Source organism: Salmo salar, chromosome 13 (assembly GCF_965601325.2).
Source record: "Salmo salar chromosome 13, fSalSal1, whole genome shotgun sequence".
In the NCBI taxonomy this organism is placed as follows: Eukaryota; Metazoa; Chordata; class Actinopteri; order Salmoniformes; family Salmonidae; genus Salmo; species Salmo salar.
The window spans coordinates 22,976,128-22,994,269 of NC_138303.1; the positions used below are offsets into that span (position 1 = coordinate 22,976,128).

The 18,142-nt window shown below is 44.2% G+C and overlaps 1 protein-coding gene across 6 annotated transcripts in view; it reads left to right on the plus strand.

The window, feature by feature from the left end:
* Positions 1-18,142, plus strand: part of LOC106566658 (coiled-coil domain-containing protein 71) — a 51,531-nt gene that overhangs the window by 24,650 nt on the left and 8,739 nt on the right. For 3 of the 6 annotated variants that reach the window (XM_045693033.2, XM_014134896.3, XM_014134895.3), the window contains one exon: positions 8,453-10,991. The exons of 2 other annotated variants lie outside the window; for them this stretch is intronic. In XM_045693033.2, the coding sequence (XP_045548989.1) occupies positions 8,480-9,532 (1,053 nt within the window). In that variant the 5' untranslated portion in view covers positions 8,453-8,479 and the 3' untranslated portion in view covers positions 9,533-10,991. Of the gene's footprint in view, positions 1-8,452; positions 10,992-12,112; positions 12,277-18,142 lie in introns of those variants that run through there. One more of the 6 variants, XR_001319918.3, reaches the window with a different exon arrangement.

Sequence of the window (18,142 nt, forward strand, 5' to 3'; positions counted from 1 at the left end):
AACAGTTTTAAACTTTAGTGTTTTCTATCCAAATCTACTAATAATATGCATATCCTACCTTCTGAGCCTGAGTAACAGGGAGCTTACTACGGGCACGCCTTTCATCCGGACGTCAAAATACTGCCCCCTACCCTGGAGAAGTTAAAATATGAAGGAAAAACTAAAACAAGGATGAAGTGACTGTAATAATAGTGCTCTTTATTGTGAAGTGTGAATAAGAAAAAACGCAAAACCAAGTGTGTAGCTCTCATGACACAAACAGTAATCAACGAGATGAAACCATGAGTGCACATTTTCCCAAACCATATTTACTGTAGGGTGCCATGCATGATAGCATCCTGGAAAGACACTTGACCTGCTAGTGTGAGGATGTAGTCCCTTGAGGTTGTTGCGCACATCCTATAGCAATTGTTTCCCTCTATGCTGACTTGGTTCTGGGAAGCTGGTGTCCCCTTGTATCACTCTTCTGGAAGCAGGTCCCCAGTGGGTGTGGACTGGATCTACCCTTGTTGATGAATCTGTGTTGTCAGTTTGTGGTCGACATTAGTTGTGGAGGGCCACGCAGGCCTTCACAATGGTCTCCGCTTTCTCCTGGGGAACCTCAAGGCCTCGTCCCAGGATCCTCCATCTTGCAGCAAGGATCCCAAAGCAGTTCTCTGAAATTGTTCTGTATTTTGAGTGGCGGTAGTTGTAGATCTTGGCATCATCAAGGCCAGAAGAAACCTTGACTAAAATAAGTGTTTCCATAGCCTTCATGTTCCTGTTTAACCTCTCTAGGGTATGTGGGACGAAATCGTCCCACCTACTCAACAGCCAGTGGAATCCTGTGGCGCGATATTCAAATACCTTAGAAATGCTGTTACTTCAATTTCTCAAACATATGACTATTTTACAAAATTTTAAAGACAAGACTCTTGTTAATCTAACCACACTGTCCGATTTCAAAAAGGCTTTACAACGAAAGCAAAACATTAGATTATGTCAGCAGAGTACCCAGCCAGAAATAATCAGACACCCATTTTTCAAGCTGGCATATGTCACATAAACCCAAACCACAGCTAAATGCAGCACTAACCTTTGATCTTCATCAGATGACACTCCTAGGACATTGTTATACAATACATGCATGTTTTGTTCAATCAAGTTCATATTTATATCAAAAAACAGCTTTTTACATTAGCATGTGACGTTCAGAACTAGCATACCCACCGCAAACTTCCGGTGAATTTACTAAATTACTCACGATAAACGTTCACAAAAAACATAATTATTTTAAGAATTATGCAATCGCGGTGTCCGATTTTTTTAAAATAGCTTTCCGGCAAAAGCACATTTTGCTTAATTCTGAGTAGATAGCTAGCTTATTTTGACACCCACCAAGTTTGGCACTCACCAAACTCAGATTTACTATAAGAAAAATTGGATTACCTTTGCTGTTCTTCGTCAGAATGCACTCCCAGGACTTCTACTTCAATAACAAATGTTGGTTTGGTTCAAAATAATCCATAGTTATGTTCAAATATCCTCTTTTGTTCGTGCGTTCAAGACACTATCCGAAGGGTGACGCGCCCGGCGCATATCGTGACAAATTTTTTTGAAATATTCCATTACCGTACTTCGAAGCATGTCAAACGCTGTTTAAAATCTATTTTTATGCGATTTATTTTATTATAATTTTTTTTTTCTAGTAAAAGGAAACCCTGTTTTCCTTCAGACTAAAAATCTAAAATGGACTCTTCACGTGCACGCGCGCCCCCGTCTCATTGTTTTCAGATCGACCACTTACCACATGCGCTACTGTTTTTCAGCCATGGGCTGCAAAGTCATCCAACGTTCTGCCGCCTTCTGAGAGCCTATGGGAGCCGTAGGAAGTGTCACGTTACAGCAGAGATCCTCAGTTTTCAATAGAGTGTAGAAGGCCAAGAAATGGTCAGAAGGCACTTCCTGTTTGGAATCTTCTCAGGTTTTTGCCTGCCATATGAGTTATGTTATACACAGACACCATTCATACAGTTTTAGAAACGTTAGGGTGTTTTCTATCCAAATCAAACAATTATATGCATATTCTAGTTTCTGGTCAGTAGTAATAACCAGGTTAAATCAGGTACGTTTTTTTTATCCGGCCGTGCAAATACTGCCCCCTACCCTAGAGGTTAATACTATCAAATGTGTACTGTAACAACTGTGTAGCCTATGCTTTGGACATAGGCCCCCATCCTCTTATTGGGATGCCAGATCACTTATGTGAAGCGTATCATTACAACATCTATTGGAATAATGTGTGTATAGTCACATGTATTTAGCGTATCCTACCTGGATATGGTTCGTACCTTGTTACGCAGACTGCTATCAGGACCATTGGCAAAAAGCCGTTGTAGTAATCGCTGCCTGCCTGGGTTTGCCCAATCTCGGAACCGAACATGTTTTCTGTGCAATGATCCTCAATCTGCCCAGTGTGCCACGGAGGGATAAGCAACAAAATCCTCCTTCGGGACATGCCAGATAGCCTGGCACACTTCTGACGATGGCAGTAAATATTTGAGAAACATTCCTAGCTTATGAGTTACAACTCGCAGCAATACTTTGCTGTGTGCTGCCGCTCGCCAAAAACCGAAAGGTCAGACTTTCTGCAGTCCTTACGGGTAAGCTGTGAGTTTTCTTCTGCGAGATGTGAGGGGCAAGCCACTGAAGTAAGTCGTAAAATCTGGCAACAGACATCCGAAAGTAGTGAACACCTTTCAACATGGCGCCGGCAGAGATGGTCGCCTCGCTTCCTGCTCTTAGGAAACTATGCAGTAGTTTTATGTATTATTTCTTACAATGTTACCCCAGGAAATCTTAACCGCTATGGGCTAGGTGGCACGTCACCGTCCCACTCGATTCAACAGCCAGTGGAACAGCGTGGCGCGAAATACAAAAACTTCAAATGCAATAATTTCAAATTTTCAAACATACGACTATTTTACACCATTTTAAAGACGAGACTCTCGTTAATCTAACCACATTGTCCGATTTCCAAAAGGCTTTACAGCGAAAGCAAAACATTACATTATGTTAGGAGAGTACATAAACACAAATAATAACACAGCCATTTTCCAAGCAAGCATATATGTCACAGAAACCCAGAACACAACTAAATGAAGCACTAACCTTTGATCATCAGATGACACTCCTAGGACATTGTTATACAATACATGCATGTTTTGTTCAATCAAGTTCGTATTTATATCCAAAAACAGCTTTTTACATTGGCGTGTGATGTTCAGAAAATGTATCCCCACCGCAAACTTCCGGTGAATTTACTAAATTACATAATTCTTTTAAGAATTATAGATACAGAACTCCTTTATGCAATCGCTATGGCAGATTTTAAAATAGCTTTTCGGCGAAAGCACATTTTGCAATATTCTGAGTAGATAGCTCAGCCATCACGGCCAGCTATTTTGACACCCGCCAACTTCGGGGCTCACTAAACTCAGAATTACTATTAGAAAAATTGTATTACCTTTGCTGATCTTCGTCAGAATGCACTCCCAGGACTGCTACTTCCACAAGAAATGTTTTTGTTCCAAATAATCCATAGTTATGTCCAAATACCTCCGTTTTGTTCGTGCGTTCAGGTCACTATCCAAAGGGTAACGCGCGAGCGCATTTCGAGACAAAAAAAATAAATGTTCCATTACCGTACTTCGAAGCATGTCAAATGCTGTTTAAAATCAATTTTTATGGTATTTTCTTGTAAAATAGCGATAATATTCCAACCGGACAATAGTGTATTCTTTCAAAGAGGAAGAGAAAAAACAGCGTGGTCTCGAACGCGCATATCCAATCTCTTTGTCACCAGGCAGACCACTGAGAAACTGAGGTACCATACTCTGCCCAGAGACAGACGCCTCAATCCGCTTTCTGAAGGCTTTAGAGAGCCAATGGAAGCCTTAAAGTGCTACGTAACCCCAGAGATACTGTAGTTTCGAAAGGGACTAGAAAAAAGAACTACATATTCTCAGACAGGCCACTTCCTGCTTGGAATTCTCAGGTTTTTGCCTGCCATATGAGTTCTGTTATACACAGACACCATTCAAACAGTTTTAAAAACTTCAGTGTTTTCTATCCAAATCTACTAATAACATGCATATTCTCGTTTCTGGGCAAGAGTACTGTAAATTCCGGACTATAAGCCGCAACTTTTTTCATACACTTTGAACCTTGCGGCTTAAACAATGATGTGGCTAATATATGGATTTTTCCCGCATTCAAGTTTTTTTTTCTCCAAAAAAAAACATTCTGTGACGTGCATAGTTTTTTGGCGGCATGAAGCTTTCATTAGACCAATGAAATTTCCTAACGGGTTAAGGTCAAAACTTTTTTGTTTACTGTTTAGATTAAATCGAGCGCGCTCAAACTTCCCATCCTTCTGATTACGGTAGTCATTTTGTCACCCTCATCATGGCAAAGACACGGAGAAATGCATATGATGCAGCTTTCAAGTTGAAGGTGATTTGTTCTGGCTGTTGGAAAAGGAAATAGAGCTGCTGCACGGGAGCTTGGTCTAAATGAGTCGATAAGACGTTGGAAACAGCAGCGTGAGGAATTGACTCAGTGCAAAAAGACAACTCAAGCTTACTGCAATTTTTTTTTTTAAATTTACAAGCCGTGTTTCGTTAAAGCCTGTGTAAAGTTAATTTGTTTCAATGTACCGGTAAGCACCTGCGGCTTATAGACATGTGCAGCTTATGTTCAAAATAATTTAAAAAAATTCAAATTCAGTGGGTGCGGCTTATATTCAGGTGCGCTTAATAGTCCGGAAATTACGGTAGTAACCAGTTTAAATCGAGTACGTTTTTTTTTTATCCGGCCATGAAAATACTGCCCCCTAGCCCAGACAGGTTAAGTCTTATTGCATACAGCCGGGAGGAACTATTGGATATAAGAGCAAAGTCAACTTACCAACATTACGACCAGGAATACAACTTTCCCGAAGTGGATCCTCTGTTTGGACCACCACCCAGGACAATGGATCGGATCCCAATAGGCGACCCAAAACAACGGCGCCGCAGAAGGGGCAGACGGAGTGGTCTTCTGGTCAGGCTCCGTGGACGGGCACATCGCCCACCGCTCCTGAGTATACTACTCGCCAACGTCCAGTAGTTTACGGACATATTCAATCAATCCCTATCCCAGTCTGCTGTTCCCACGTGCTTCAAGAGGGCCACCATTGTTCTTGTTCCCAAGAAAGCTAACTGAGCTAAACGACTATTGCCCCGTAGCACTCACTTCCATTATCATGATGTGCTTTGAGAGACTAGTCAAGAATCACCCTATCAAATTTATTTATAAAGCCCTTCTTACATCAGCTGATGTCACAAAATGCTCTTCAGAAACCCAGCCTAAAAGGCCAGAACCTAGGAAGAAACCTAGAGGAACCAGGCTGAGGGGTGGCCAGTCCTCGTCTGGCTGTGCCAGGTGAAGAGTATAACAGAACATGGCCAAGATGTTCATAGATGACCAGCAGGGTCTTAATAATCGTCATCGTCATCACAGTGGTTGTCCAGTGCAACAGGTCAGCACCTCAGGAGTAAATGTCAGTTGGCTTTTCATAGCCGACTATTCAGAGTATCTCTACTGCTCCTGCTGTCTCTAGAGTTGAAAACAGCAGGTCTGGGACAGGTAGCACGTCCGTTGAACAGGTGACAACCTAGACCCACTCCAACTTGCTTACCGCCCCAATAGGTCCACAAGACGCAATCACACTGCCCTAACCCACCTGGACAAGAGGAATACCTGGACAAGAGGAATACCTGGACAAGAGGAATACCTGGACAAGAGGAATACCTATGTAAGAATGCTATTCATCGATTACAGCTCAGCATTTAACACCATAGTGCCCTCCAAACTCGTCATTAAGCTCGAGACCCTTGATCTCGACCCCGCCCTGTGCAACTGGGTCCTGGACTTTCTGATGGGCTGCCCCCAGGTGGTGGGTGTTGGAAACATCTCCACCCCTCTAATCCTCAACACTGGCCCCACAAGGGTGCGTTCTCAGCCCTCTCCTGTACTCCCTGTTCACCCATGACTACGTGGCCATGCACGCCTCCAACTCAATCATCAAGTTTGCAGATGACACTACAGTGGTAGGCTTGATTACCAACAACGACGAGATGGCCTACAGGGAGGGGGAGAGGGCCCTCGGAGTGTGGTGTCAGGAAAACAACCTTACACCCAACGTCAACAAAACAAAGGAGATGATCGTGGACTTCAGGCAACGGCAGAGGAAGCACCCCCCTATCCACATCGACGGGACAGTAGTGGAGAAGGTGGAAAGCTTCCTCAGCATACACATCGGACAAACTGAAATGGTCCACCCAGACAGTGTGGGGAAGAAAGCGCAACAGCACCTCTTCAACCTCCAGGAGGCTAAAGATATTTGGCTCGCCACCCAAAAACCTGAAACTTTTACAGATGCACAATCGAGAGCATCCTGTCGGGCTGTATCACCGCCTGGTACAGCAACTGCTTCGCCCAAAACGGCAAGGCTCTCCAGAGGGTAGTGAGGTCTGCACAACGCATCACCGGGGGCAAACTACTTGCCCTCCAGGACACCTACACCACCCGATGCCACAGGAAGGCCAAAAAGATCATCAAGGACATCAACCACCCGAGCCACTGCCTGTTCACCCCGCTATCATCCAGAAGGCGAGGTCAGTACAGATTCAACAAAGCTGGGACCGAGAGACTGAAAAACAGCTTCTGTCAAGGCCGTCAGACTGTTAAACAGCGATCACTAACATAGTATGTTGGCAGCAGCCACTCAGACTCAAATCTCTAGCCACTTCAATCATAAGAAATTGGATGTAATAAATGTATCACTAGTCACTTTAAACAATGCCACTTTGTTTACATACCCTACATTACTCATATGGTATAGAGTACAGTATATACATTACTGCATCTTGTCTATGCCACACGGCCATCGCTCATCCATATATTTATATGTACATATTCTTATTCATTCCTTTACACGTGTAAGGTAGTTGTGAAATTGTTAGATATTTCTGCACGGTCGGAACTAGAAGCACAAGCATTTCGCTACACTCGCATTAACATCTGCTAACCATGTGTATGTGACCAATAAAATTAGATTTGAACATGTCGTTCCTCGTCAATGCTTCACCTAGGTTGCACAAGAGACACGTGTTCTCATCGTCCCCTCTCGTGGTCTTCATGGAACGAACTTGCCATTTTCTCAGTCCGTTTTTTCCGTACTCCTGAGTAGTAATAGCATTTCAAGTTTTTGCTGTTCAAGCTCTAGCAATTCCAAAAAATACATGTTTTCTTCTGTGGCTAAAAAGTTGTGTCGTAAAGCATAGAACACAGTCTAGCCTGACATGTGGCTAGCATTTTGTAAACAGGCATATAATGTAACTCTGAATCCGGAAGTTCAAATGTTTTCTGTGGCTAGTCAAATAGAGTGCCTTGGCCCCTCTTGCTTGGTTAGCTACTCTGGCTCCCAAGCCCCCTAGTGGATTTACACTACACAAGGCGGACTTCACCTCTGGGTGGAATGCAACGAAGAGTCCGCTGCCAAAACAAACTCCACTCACGTGCACGCAAGTAGATCATTGGAGTGCAGCTTGTAGAAGCCTTTTTAGAAGTAGTTCTGTGAGCCGATGCAAATTGGCGTTTAAGCTGAGCTAAGTAAGCATTGGCTCGCTAACCTACTTAATGAATTACCTTTTCAATGGAAGCAGTCTGTACGGCAGCGGTACAGCTGCCGCACAAGACGTGCAAACTTGCAGCAATGCAAAGTTATTTTCCTGTTTCTACATTCTGTTTTGACTTGCCGCATCCACCGTAAGTTGAATCAAAAGCTAGCCTACTTTGTTATGTGACAGGTCATACACCTGTCTTTGTGGCAGAGTAGGATCTGTCCGTCAGATCTGAGTGAAAACAATCGAGGGGCAAACTCTCATTCTCCAAATTCTACGTTTTCTCATTAAATATTACTGGAATTTTGTTATCGGTCTTGTGCTTTTTGGAGCTAATTTGAATAAGAGTGCTCGATCTGTAAAAATAAATTCCAGTTGGAATTGTCAATTTATCATTTGTCCTCCAGGTCTATGGTGGATATTGCCTCACTGAATTTTGGCTAATGTTAGTCACCCATGGTTGGTAGATGTTTTGAATCTGTTTAAAATAGGCAAAGCTTTTATTTTTATTTTTTTGATCCTGATGTAACAAGTTTATTTCAGAGTTTGTAGGTCTCCCTCTTCAGGAAGATTATGAATACAGCTTTGTTTGTAGTCACTTTGGTGGTATGTTGAATGTTAGGTTAGCCTACTTGATCAGAAGCTGTAACCTGAGATTTCCCTTATCCATGTTTTTGAATGTCAATGATTTACAGAAGTTGAGTATGAAGTCTACATTTTTATGTTTCTTCTCTTTTTGCCCACAGGGCTGATCTCGGACGTGAGTATCACCAATGCTACAGATTACAGAACAGATGGTATATGCCATGAATTGTAAGGAAGCCACAGAGAAGGTTGTCCAGTCATGGTCACGTTTCAACTCAGCTGGCCAAACTACGCTACTGGAGACTCTGAAAGCGTTCAGTCCTATGTCAAAAGACCTTTTCGATACTGAGAAAGAACTGGCCACTTTTATTGAGGGACTCAAAGATGAAGGTCACAAGCCTACTGTACTTAAAAGCAAAGATGTTTATGGTTACAGGTCTTGTACTGCAGTACTGAGGCCTGTAATAAAGACACAGAGCACACTGGACATTGCTGTTTCAAAGGTTCAAAAGCCTGGCAAAAAGAAGGGTAGAAAACCCCATGGCAAAAAGACTGAAATCAACTATTCTTTGTTAAGTGCAGCAGCGAAAGTCGTCCTGAAGAATCAACCCACAATTCTTTTGACAAATCTGTCAAAGGAGTCTCTCAAACAGACTGTCCTCTCGAAACCACCGGCCTTGGCTGTTGTGCCTGTTCAGATGCAGTCATACATAAGACTGACCAACATGACTGGACCCTCTACAGGCCACACAGCGAGACTGCAGTTCCACACAGGTGTATGGTCAAGAGAGGTGACTGTGCCCAACTCTCATCGACCACTATCTCTAACAGGTACCCAAGTACAGCCTTCGGAAGGTACCGGAAACTCAGCAAAATCTGTCACTTTGAGGAGAGTGAGCTTTTTGCCCTGCCCAGTCAATATCATCGGAGTGCCTGCCATGCTGCAAAACGACCGGGTTTTGAAGGAATGCAACGGAATGCCTTGCTGGAGGGACCAGAAAAGGAAAAGGACTGACGAGGCTGAAGACAAACTCTGTGTGAAGAGGCCCAGAAATGAGGTCTGGTTGGTCAAAGAGCAGTCTGAAGACCTTAGACTGAGTGAGAACAACCTGAGGTTCAAGGTGATCAAGGTTGATGACTCGATCACCGATGAGGAGGTGAGGAGGAAAGCCCAGAAGATCCTGCGAGTTAACCTGTCACCGGTCATAGAGATTCAACCACTTATTGCCTACCCAATGTGACCGGCCGTAATATCTTTGGCTGCGTTTACACAGACAGCCCAATTCTGTATTTTTTTTATTCTTTTTTTATTATTGTTTTTAACCCATTTATTGGCAAAAGATCTGATCAGATTGGCCAAAAGACCAATAATTGTGGGGGAAATATTTTTGAATTGGTCTGTGTGAACACAGCCTTAAAGTCCTTTTGTCCTCCATGTAAATTTCATCGGTTTCAGTTGCATCTCAACAAGGCAATGCTTTGTCTTTCAGCTGTGCTCAGCTTGGGAGTATTGGGATTGTTTGGGATGCTTTTTGGAGATTTGGATAATCCTATTTCTTTGTTAATATGTTTAGATAAGGGGACACTGGGTTGTTGCCTAAACATCCAAAAATATGGTTTAATGTTTTGTTTACACTGCACATACTATAGACTACCCCCTTGACTGTTGAGTGATGGAATGGTGAAGTGTGAGGCACAATGGATGTCCTCATATGAGTTGTACCTGCAGTATATCCTTCTTTACATGTGTGTTTTTGGGACACTGTGAAATTTCATTCATCTGTTTTATAAATGATACAAACATCTGACAATGAAGCCATGTCATGTATAACTATGCAGCATTCATTTGCTAGAATATTACAGATATTTTATATACATCACTTTTTAGTCATGTAATTTCTACTGTATGTTGGCTTAAAGGGGCAATTTAAATGGTGTTATAAAGGTAATCTTTCTTTTTAGACATGACAGTTAAGAGTTCCTAGCTATATGTTAACATTTTATGGCTTTTATTCTCATTTGTACAAAGTTTAAGGCATTTTATTCCATTATCTGAATTTAATTTGTAGAAGAATTGACATGGCCTTAAGAGTTTTCAGTGTTTTTAAAGCCTCTGGAGGAAACACTCTAGCCTATATTGTGTATTATCTGACATTGAGAACTATTCCTAAAGCATTTTCTAGCTTTGAAATTGATATTTAGGCCTTGTTTGTTTCTGTAATTGGAGGAAGTATGCCAGTTGGTTTCTTTTATTCAAGTATCCTACTCTCATTAGGTTCAACTGATTTTGATTTATCCGTCCTTGACCTTTCCATTCTCAATCGAAGGCAGAGTAATGGTTTTTTTGCCTTGGGTTACATTTGCTTGTTTTGATTTTCATGTGCCAAATGTTTGTTTTTGGTGCTTCTCAATTGCACTTTTGTTTCCAACTTAAGGTTGTCTTCATCTGTTAGCTACATATTCTAAATCACACATGCTTTGAACAAAATGTCTGAGGCACTTTTAGATATGTGAAGAGGTAGAGATACAGTTCATGTTCAATGTAGCTTAATTTATACCTATTTAAAATCAACTTTTTATTTTTTAAACTTTTTGTATGAACCACAATGATACTCCTAACAAAGACATCTGTTAACATGTTATGGTCATTGTGTGTTGGGAATTACTGTTGAACTGTAAAATAAAGCATTTTGACCACTTCTTTCTCTGGATTACCTGACATTTACATTTTAATAATGGGTCGTTATACTCATAACCATGTTTGTGTGATTGACTAGTACCCTTTTGTCACTTTTTTTTACTTTTACCCCTTTTTTTGTGATATCCAATTGGTAGTTAGTCTTGTCCCATCGCTGCAACTCCCGTACGAAGGTCGAGAGCCATACGTCCTCGAAACACTACCCTGCCAAGCCGTATAGCTTCTTGACACACTGCTTGCTTAACCCGGAAGCCAGCCGCACCAATGTGTCGGAGGAAACAACTGGCAACCGTGTCAGTGTGCATGTGCCCGGCCCACCACAGGAGTTGCTAGAGCGCAATGGCACAAGGACATCCCAGCCGGCCAAACCCTCCTTTAACCCGGGTGACGCTGGCCCAATTGTGCGTTGCCTCGTGTCTCCCGGTCGCGGCCGGCTGCAACACAGCCCGGAATCAAACCCGGGTCTGTAGTTATGCCTCAAGCACTGCAGTGCTTTAGACTGCTGCGCCACTCGGGAGGCCCAATGACTCGTACTTTTGCCTGAAACCTGAACAGTTACGTTCGTTCAAGCTAAATCCTAGACAGACTTAGGCCTACATAGTGTTGTGACACACAGACATGGGTTCGAACCCAGTTGATCAATAGCATTGTGAAGGAAAATGTTTCCTTTTCTAATAACAATTTGACTGGGTTCATGCAAGTGACTGACTGATCGTGCCTGGGAGGAATCCTCATCAGTATTGGCAATTTGGTAGTACGCCCAGAACATTGTTTTTGAGGACGGAAAGGGATATCTCAGTTTCAAGGTCTAAACTTGGAGAGAAGCCTCATGAGGTATTGGTCGCTCACATGCATGCACCAAAAGTTATTGGTGATTTATGAGTAATGTAAATCATGCAAATATAACTTGTCTGTTTTAAGCAGTATATAAGAACTAACTGGACTGCCCTGATGGAGCTCTTGACTGACACGTAGTGTACTATGGTGCATTGAGTTTGTTGGAACCACTCCAGCATGCTGTTAATAAAGAATGATTCATTTAAGATTGACTTCAGGTGTCCCTGGTGGTGATTTCCCTGACAATTTGGTGTCATAAACTAAATGATTGATTCTGCCTGCGGAGCTTTCCAGTGAGGGTCTGCGAGGGGAAAGCCGGTGGTGCACTTTATGAAGTGTGAGGGGAAATTCCCGTCTGACCAAAAGACAAGGACCAGACCCTTACTGCGAGCTGCCCAGGAGGGGACGCATCATCTGCGGATAATTGAGGGACACTGCAACTGCGTTTCAGTAAGTTAATTAAAAAAAATGAATGTTTTGTTATAAATCTAAACAAAAATGAAGGTACTATTAGTCTTAAGGCTAGAGCTTGTCTCCTAGGCAAGACTAGAGTGAGGGCAAGTAACGGCACCATGGAAAAGCCCCGCTGACAGCTGTCTTGGCATTTATTTGAAGTGTCGACGTGGTCTGCAGCCACTGGTAATTGCACAAGGTGTTTCTGAGATATGTTTTATATTAGTTCTAAGAGATTTGTAATTTAGGTAAGTGGGAAGCTGAGTTCAACAAATAACGTTTGGAATAATACGAGGATGGAATTTTAGATAGTACTTAACAGTAATGAGTGAATGAGAACTGTTGGGACTAGCTCTGCTGTGAAAGAGGTGTGTGTGTGTCTGAATGAATACCCCAACCAGTTCTGTGTGAGCTGAGCTGAGTTTTTCAATCTATAACATTATCTAGGGGTTTTGTTCACCACCACCCGTCGATCTACAGGTAGTGAGCACTGACAGGAGAAGCCATTGAGAAGTTTGAGTCTAACAGCTGAGCTGGGTGAGTGCTGTTTATTGATAACGCAGGACACAGATTTTGTCAAACGTGTACCTCTGACTGGCTGCACTGTGATCATTGCTGGTGGTGTGGATGTGAATACCTAAGTATTGAAGCGGCAAGACTATAGAATCCATTTGGGCAATGGGGGAGACGTGGGAGATTTGGGACGACTGGGGAAGATTTGGAAAACGGGAGAAATGTGAAGAATTTGGAACTTTGGGGAGATTTGGAGGAGTGGGGAGATTTGGGAGAATTGCGAGACTGGAGATATTTGGAAGAATGTGTAAGTGGGTGATTTGGGAGACTGGGGATACTGGCAGATAATGACTGGATACTATTAGATTTGGAAGGCTGGAGAGACTGGGTGATTTTGCGAGACTGGGTGATTTGGCGAGACTGGGAGACGGTTGATTTGGGGAGATTTTGTAAAATGGGAGGATTTGGGAGATTTGCGGAGATTTTGTAAAACGGGAGAAATGGGAAGATTTGGGAGACTTTGAGAGTTGGACTGGGAGGTTTGGCGATTTGGAGGACTGGACATTTCGGAAGTCTGGGGGTTATGGGAGAAATGGGAGAAATGGAAGATTGGGGAGACTGGGAGATTTGGGAAGAATGGGGTGATTTTGGAGACTGGGAGATTTGAGACTGGGGAGAATTGGGATGTCTGGGTAGACTGGGGAGACTAGGAGATTTGAGACTGGAGAGATTTGGGATGTCTGGGTAGACTGGGAGATTTGGGGAGATTTTGGAAGACGGGAGAATTCAGGAGATTTGGGAAGACGGGAGGATTTGGGAAGACTGAGATTTGGGAAGATGGTAGAATTCTGGAGATTTGGGAAGACTGGGGAGATTGGGGAAGACTGGGGAGATTTGGGAGATTTGGAAGACACGTGAGACTGGGGAGATTTTGGAAGACGGGAGAATTCTGGAGATTTGCGAGACTGGAGAGATTTGGGAGGCTTGTAACAGATTTGGGCAAGACTGGGGAGATTTGGGAAGACTGGGGAGATTTGGGAAGACTGGGGAGATTTGGGGCAGACTGGGGAGATTTGGGGCAGACTGGGGAGATTTGGGAGATTTGGAAGACGTGAGAATTCTGGAGATTTGGGGAGATTTGGGAGACTGGGAAGTCAGGGGAAGACTGGGGAGATTTGGGAGACTGGGAAGTCAGGGGAAGACTGGGGAGATTTGGGAGACTGGGAAGTCTGGGGAGATTTGGGAAGACTGGGGAGATTTGGGAGACTGGGAAGTCTGGGGAGATTTGGGAGACTGGGAAGTCTGGGGAGATTTGGGAGACTGGGAAGACTGGGGAGATTTGGGAGACTGGGAAGTCTGGGGAGGTTTGGGAGACTGGGAAGTCTGGGGAGATTTGGGAGACTGGGAAGTCTGGGGAGATGGGGGAGATTTGGGAAGTCGGGGGAGATTTGGGGAGATTTGGAGACTGGGAAGTCAGGGGAGATTTTGGAGAATTCTGGAGACTGGGAAGTCAGGGGAGATTTTGGAGAAATCTGGGGAGATTTTGGAAGACTGGGAGAAATCTGGGGAGATTTTGGAAGACTGGGAGAAATCTGGGGAGATTTTGGAAGACTGGGAGAAATCTGGGGAGATTTTGGAAGACTGGGAGAAATCTGGGGAGATTTTGGAAGACTGGGAGAAATCTGGGGAGATTTTGGAAGACTGGGAGAAATCTGGGGAGATTTTGGAAGACTGGGAGAAATCTGGGGAGATTTTGGAAGACTGGGAGAAATCTGGGGAGATTTTGGAAGACTGGGAGAAATCTGGGGAGATTTTGGAAGACTGGGAGAAATCTGGGGAGATTTTGGAAGACTGGGAGAAATCTGGGGAGATTTTGGAAGACTGGGAGAAATCTGGGGAGATTTTGGAAGACATGGGAAGTCAGGGGAGATTTTGGAGACTGGGAAGTCAGGGGAGAACTGGGGAGATTTTGGAAGACTGGGAGAAATCTGGGGAGATTTTGGAAGACTGGGAAATTTGGGGAGAATTCTGGCGATTTGGGGAGAATTCTGGCGATTTGGGGAGACTTTGGAAATGAGGCAGATTTAGGAAGTCTGGGTCGACTGGGAGATTTGGAAGACTGGGGAGTCGGGATATTTGGGGAGATGTTGTAAAACAGGAGAATTTGGAAGAATTTTGAGAACTGGTGACATTTGGAGAGACTTGGGATACTGGGGAGATTTTGGAAGACGGGAGTACTCTGGAGAATTGGGGAGATTTGGGGAGACTGGAGAGATTTAGGAAGACTGGGGATACTTGGGAGATTTCGGACGTCTGGGGATTATGGGAGACGGTTGATTTAGGGAGACTGGGGAGACTGGTTAGACTGGGGGTCGATTTGGAAGACTGGGAAGTCTGGGGAGATTTGCAGAAATTTTGTAAAACGGGAGAAATGGGAAGGTTTTGGAACACTGCAGAGATTTGGGAGACTTTGAGAGTTGGAGGACTGGGGAGATTTGGAAGACAGGAGATTTCGGGAGGTCTGGGGATTATGGGAGAAATGGAAGACTTGGAGATTTGTGAGACTTGGAGATTTGTGAGACTTGGAGATTTGTGAGACTTGGAGATTTGTGAGACTTGGAGATTTGTGAGACTTGGAGATTTGTGAGACTTGGAGATTTGTGAGACTTGGAGATTTGGGAGTCTGGGAGGTTTGGGAGTCTGGGCAGACTGGGAGATTTGTGAGACTGGGAGATTTGTGAGACTGGGAAGACTGGGCAGACTTGGAGATTTCAGAAGTCTGGGGATTATGGGAGAAATGGAAGACGGGATTATGGGAGAAATGGAAGACTGGGGATTATGGGAGAAATGGAAGACTGGGGATTATGGGAGAAATGGAAGACTGGGGATTATGGGAGAAATGGAAGACTGGGGATTATGGGAGAAATGGAAGACTGGGGATTATGGGAGAAATGGAAGACTGGGGATTATGGGAGAAATGGAAGACTGGGGAGAATGGGGTGATTTGGGAGACTGGGAGATTTGAGAGATTTGGGTAGACTACCTAGAATATTTGGGTAGACTGGGAAGAATAGATAGATTTGGGGAGATTTTGGAACACTAACTAGAATATTTGGGAGATTTGCGAAACTGGAGAGATTTGGGAGGCCGTGTAACAGATTTAGGAGACTGGGGAGATTTGGGAAGACAGAAAGTGAGACTGGGGAGATTTGGAAGACTGGGGAGATTTGGAAGACTAAATCTGGGGAGATTTGGAAGACTGGGGAGATTTGGAAGACTGGAGAGTTCTGGAGATTTGGGAAGACTGGAGAGTTCTGGAGATTTGGGAAGACTGGGGAGATTTAGGAGTGTGTAGACTGGGGTGATTTAGGAGGCTGGGGAGATTTGCGAGACTGGAGTGATTTGCGAGGCTTGTAACAGAGATTTGGGAGACTGGGGAGAATTGCGAGACTGGAGATATTTGGGAGACTAACTGGGAGATTTGGAAGACTCGTGAGACTGAGTCTGGGGAGATTTGTGGAGATTTTGGAAGGCGTGAGAATTCTGGAGATTTGGGAAGACTGGGGAGATTTGGGAAGACTGGGGAGATTTGGGAAGACTGGGGAGATTTGGAAAGACGGGAGATTTGGAAAGAAAGACGGGAGCTTTGGAAAGAAAGACGGGAGCTTTGGAAAGAAAGACGGGAGCTTTGGAAAGAAAGACGGGACATTTGGAAGGAAAGACGGGGGAGTTTTGGAAAGACGGGGGAGTTTTGGAAAGACGGGGGAGTTTTGGAAATTTGTGAGACTGGGAGATTTGTGAGACTGGGGAGACAGAGATTTGTGCGACAGAGATTTGTAAGACTGGGGAGACTGGGAGATTTGTAAGACGGAGATTTGTGCGACTGGGGAGACTGGGAGATTTGTAAGACTGGGGAGACTGGGCACGTCTGGGAGATTTGTGCGACTGGGAGATTTGTGAGACTGGCAGACTTGGAGATTTCAGTAGTCTGGAGATTATGGGAGAAATGGAAGTCTGGGGATTATGGGAGAAATTGAAGACTGGGGAGACTGGGAGATTTGGGAAGACTGGGAGATTTGGAAGACGGGAGATTTCAGAAGTCTGGATTATGGGAGAAATGGAAGTCTGGGGAGAATGGGGTGATTTGGGAGACTAGGAGATTTGAGAAGACTGGGGAGACTGGGAGATTTGTGAGACTGTGGAGTCTGGTCAGACTGGGGACATCTTGGAGACTGGGAGATTTGTAAGACTGGAGAGACCTGGAGATTTGTGAGACCTGGAGATTTGTGAGACTTGGAGATTTGTGAGACTGGGGAGTCTGGGCAGACTGGAAGATTTGTGAGACTGGGAGATTTGTGAGACTGGGCAGACTTGGAGATTTCAGAAGTCTGGGGATTATGGGAGAAATGGAAGACTGGGGATTATGGGAGAAATGGAAGACTGGGGATTATGGGAGAAATGGAAGACTGGGGAGACTGGGAGATTTGTGAAGACTGGGGAGACTGGGAGATTTGGGAAGACTGGGAGATTTGGAAGACGGGAGATTTCATAAATCTGGATTATGGGAGAAATGGAAGACTGGGGAGACGGGGAGAATGGGATGATTTGGGAGATTTGAGAAGACGGGAGACTAGGAGATTTGTGAGACTGGGGAGATTTGGGAAGATTTGGAAAGACTAGGGAGATTTCGGAAACTGTAACTGGGATATTTGGGGAGGCTGGGAAGACGGGAGAGATTTGGGGAAATTTGGAATATGGGACAATTGGGGAGATTTGGGACGACTGGGGAGACTTGGTAAATTTCGGACATCTGGGGATTATGGGAGAAATGGAAGATTTGAGAAGACTGGGAGATTTAGGAGGACGGTTGATCTGGGGAGACTGGTTAGACTGGGGAGATTTTAAAGACTGGGAAGTCTGGGGAGATTTTGGAAAACGGGAGAAATAGAAAGATTCTGGAAGACTGGGATATTTGGAAGACTGGGGAGACTGGGATATTTGGAAGACTGGGGAGACTGGGAGATTTGGACGACTGGTAGATTTGGAAGACTGGGGAGACTAGACGACTATGAAGACTGGGAGACGGAGACTTGGGATGACTGGAGACTTGGGAAGACTGGGGATTGTGGGAGATTTGGGAGAGTTGGGAAGACCGGGGAGATTTGGGAAACTGTAACTGGAATATTTGGGTAGACTGGGAAGAATAGATAGATTTGGGGAGATTTTGGAACACTAACTAGAATATTTGGGAGTTTTGCAAGACTGGAGAGGTTTGGGAGGCTGTGTAACAGAGGTTTAGGAGACTGATAAAATGGGAGATTGGAAGATGGGAGAATTCTGGAGATTTAGG